Source organism: Mercenaria mercenaria, chromosome 9 (assembly GCF_021730395.1).
Source record: "Mercenaria mercenaria strain notata chromosome 9, MADL_Memer_1, whole genome shotgun sequence".
In the NCBI taxonomy this organism is placed as follows: Eukaryota; Metazoa; Mollusca; class Bivalvia; order Venerida; family Veneridae; genus Mercenaria; species Mercenaria mercenaria.
In genome coordinates, this window is record NC_069369.1 from 8,674,339 (window position 1) to 8,678,535 (window position 4,197).

At 34.3% G+C, this 4,197-nt stretch overlaps 1 protein-coding gene across 1 annotated transcript; it reads left to right on the forward strand.

Moving 5' to 3' along the window:
• The first annotated feature begins 312 nt into the window (after positions 1-312).
• On the forward strand, positions 313-3,848 carry LOC123546165 (neurogenic locus notch homolog protein 2-like). The gene is made up of 4 exons (XM_053552001.1): positions 313-369; positions 1,454-1,470; positions 1,859-2,280; positions 3,517-3,848. The coding sequence occupies exons 1-4, from the start codon at positions 313-315 to the stop codon at positions 3,846-3,848; spliced, it is 828 nt and encodes a 275-aa protein (XP_053407976.1).
• Positions 3,849-4,197: the final 349 nt, after the last annotated feature.

A 4,197-nucleotide genomic window follows, 5' to 3' on the forward strand; every position in this document is an offset into this window, starting at 1 on the left:
ATTTTGTTGAAACAGACTGCCTACTGGATCAAATCTATATTTGCAATGTATCAGATTCGATGCATGAAAAGAATAAAATGTCTTTAAATAAGCATTTAAAGTGCTGTCCAAAACGTAGGTGCGCACAATATGCATATCAAGTATTCAATTGCTTGGATTGTTAAAATATTTCAATATTATATATTTCAAGACTAACAGATACATAGTGTTTAAAAGCAACTTTCTAAACTTTGCCTGGACTTGTGGGATTATTGGATCCCTATAATTTGTGGACTTTGCATCATTTTAAAACTAGCTCAGAATTGGATAAGAATGAGACAAATACACGTGTTTGGCTCATGGATGACGGCCGTACTCTTAGTGTTCACGGTAAATAAATATTAAACTATAATCCTTAAAACTGATTTAAATCAGATTGCATACAGATTTGAACCCATTGTTGAGATTTCTTACATAAAAACAAATTTATTTTTCGCGAGGACGCCTAATAAAATGTTTCGTTAAGTCTACTTATGTTTCGTTATGTCGCGATGTTTGTTTCGTTCTCGCACGCGCGCCAAACACTATTTTGTGACTGCGCGTTTGCGCGTGCGCCTTGACGACACAACGAAATGTGCTACATTATTCGCGCGGCCGAGAACGCAACATAATCAAAAACTGGATATAAAGTTAGTAAATATCTACAATCGGCTTTATTTAATCGCTTCATTGATGTATGTTAAGTTTGGTACTATTGAAGTATAAAGAGCCCAAAAATGATTCACATTGACAAGATTGTGACAAGACAGCATTATGGGCTTCTAGAAATTGATTAATGTACAAAGAGCACAGGTTATTACCGCTGACCTCCTGCAAGCTAGCTTTATAGTCTCATATACAATGGTCCATACGGGGTTTCGAACTGACATCGGTGAAGAGAAAATGATTAAAATCAGCGGCCGTCATCTTTCACCGCAGCAGTCTACTATATGTAATATTTTAAGATTTTGAATTTTACATCGTCAGAAAAAAGAAATACTTTTACAGGAGGGTCACATACAAGTTTTTTTATATCTCATAGATTTTACTGAAAATTAACTTTTGCTGTTAATAGGGGACAACTTGTGGATTTTGACGAATGCAACACTCTGGTAGGACATCCTTGCATGCACCGCGGACGTTGTCACAACACTATTGGAAACTACAGGTAAAGTAATTGACATTCAATGTATATATACTTTTTCATTCAAATATATTTTGATGTACCATATGATGAAAAATATTGATATGAAAACATCATTTGAATGTTTGCTTTTTTGTATTTTCAGGTTTTTTTTAACGTATTTATTATGGATTGTATCTTCGAAAATTACTCTTAGCACTTCCATTGATTCAACTTTAATAAATTGAAGATGTGAACCAGAGTGGGTTGGTTATTAACAAGTCTCTGTATTCTAATATACATTTTTTTCAGATGCAAGTGTTTGGAAGGTTGGTTTGGTGATGTTCACTGTGAAATACAGGACAATTCTACGACTGTTCGCATATGCATGCCTGGATGGATAGGGGAATCGTGCCAAGATCAATGTCTAAACGAGTAATATTTATAAATTATTTACATATAATTTGTTTTCAATGGATTTCGTATTCAAGCAGTCTTGGTCTTGTCATCTCTTAAATTCTGTTTATATTGCGCAGATTTTATTTATAGAACGATAATATCCTTTGCATTTTGGCTGTGTACTACTTATTACCGTCTGCTTTACACAGAGACTATGATCTTTTGCAGTTGAAACGATAGTACAAATGATAAAATGTAATGCATTTTCCTCTTTTTTCCACATCCAAAAAATTGCTACTTTCTCATTTCTGATTTCAGTTCAATGTGCCGTCCAACAGAAGTTTGCAAAAAGCGCGGAAGGGGTCTCCGATGTTTATGTGCACCGGGATGGCATGACGTTAACTGCATGATTGACATAGATGAATGTATAAATAATCCATGTCCGAATACTGCTAATTGTATGAACTCGCAAGGTTCCTACAAATGTCAATGCTTACCTGGTTGGAAGGGAGACAAATGTGACGAGTATATCGATGAGTGTTTGACGAATCCGTGTCAACACTCGTCAACATGTACGAATAAACAAGGGTATTACAACTGCACTTGCGCACTAGGATGGAAGGGGGATAATTGTGAAGAAGATATCAATGAATGTGATAAAAAACCTTGCAATGTCACATTAACTTGTGAAAACAGCCCTGGATCTTTTACCTGTTCTGGAAAACAGATGGATTATAAGGGTAATTTATCTATGTTTATGAATCTCATGATGTAAGCTAAATGTTGAATTATCGTTTTATATAGAACATTGTTGAAAATCTTTCATCGCTAACAAATCATACATATTGTGAGAGAATCTTGTAAACAATAGTAAAAGATCATTAATACGTATTCAATTATTTTTACATTTCAGAGGTCGTTCATCAGCATTTAGTTAATAATTTCCGGACAGATCTTAAAACTTTCTATCACTAAGAAATCAGGAAATGTCTAAGAAGACAAATGCCATCATTGAGTTGTTTATGTCTTTACTTCCCGCGGTTTGTAAACCGCTATGTTCTGGCCCTGTTCAGATTTGAATGCAAATTTTCATTATCAGAACAACGTTTGCAATTGAAGTGCTGATTGTTAAAATTAGCGTCAAAAGGCCAAATTAACAGAAATTTGTTTATCCAGTTTTCTTCCCCTAAAAAAAAAAAAGTGGAAGAACAAAACCATTTTATCCCCCGGCAAAAACGTGTTGTTAGTTAATAAAAATAAGATTTTTATAATGTTTCCACCAGTATTAATTTTTCACTAATCTCTATCTGTATAGAAATATTTCAGAACATTTCAAAGTCCTAATTAATCTGACTTTTCAGAGAAGCCGAACACAAGGAAAACGAAAGATATCATGTTTGCTGTCCTAGGTTCAGTTTTGGCAGTATGCAGCATCCTAACTTGTCTAGGAATTATGAAGTACAAATGGTAAATAAGCATCTATATATAGAAATACAAAAATTTATATCCATTGACTTTGAATTTGAAAAACTATACACCGCTTGAAGAAAACAATCTGCATTTGTATGACTATTTTAGACGCAAGTGTAAACATCATACGATTCGGACGGCATCATGCAAAGCATGCCAAGCATATAAAACATGCTCAGTGGCATCTCTATTTTTTTCTGTATTTCTTTTTTATTATGTTGACAATCATTCAATGTGTGTGTTTGAGGCATGTGTTGAAAATGCTTCAGTTCTATTTTTTTTGATTATGCATTTCACTTCGCACGAATGGCTGGATTTAAATAGTGTTGTTCAGGTTACTAATGATCAGCTGATTGCTTTTGTAGATTCTGACTGTATTTCTTTAAGGTTTACTAGTATACAGTTTATTGCACCTTTTGAAAAAATACAAGCAACAGTTTTATATTGGCTGCTGTAGTATATATGTTTTGAGAAGATATTATTGATTCATAGGTTACTTTTTACAGGAATATTATTCGTGGTATTTGGAAAGGGAAAGGAGTGTCACAGCAGATCTCAGTCTCGGTCAGTCAACAACCATAACAATAGATCTCAGCCTAGGTCAGTCAACAATCATACAACAATAGATCTCGGTATTGGTCATTCATCAACCATAACACCAACAGAACACAGACTCGGTCAACCAACAACCATAACAACAAGAAATCTCAGCCTCGTGAAATCACCAACCATAACAGCAACAGATCCCAGCCTCGGTCAATTAATAACCAAAACAACCACAGACCTCAGCCAAGGTCAGCCAACAACCATAACAACAACAAGTCTCAGCCATTGTTAATCAATAACCAAAACAACAACAGATCTCGGCCTTTCTCAATCAACAACCACGACAATAATAGATCTCAGTCTCGGTCAACCAATAGCCAAAACAAAAAATATACCTCAGTCTCGTGAAAAGGACCTAGATTATTTGCTCATTGATAATATGATTTTTTAAGACAGATTAATCTCAATAGGGTTATCACTGCTTAAATCAAAACGGATAATTAACATTTTTTCCATTTTCAAACTATTAATGTCTCAAATACTTTCATAAAACAGTTAAACAGATCCGGAACATGAAATCCATAAACACCGTGGAAAAGAAAACCTTTCTTACTTATAACTTAGTTTGTGTTATTTACTGC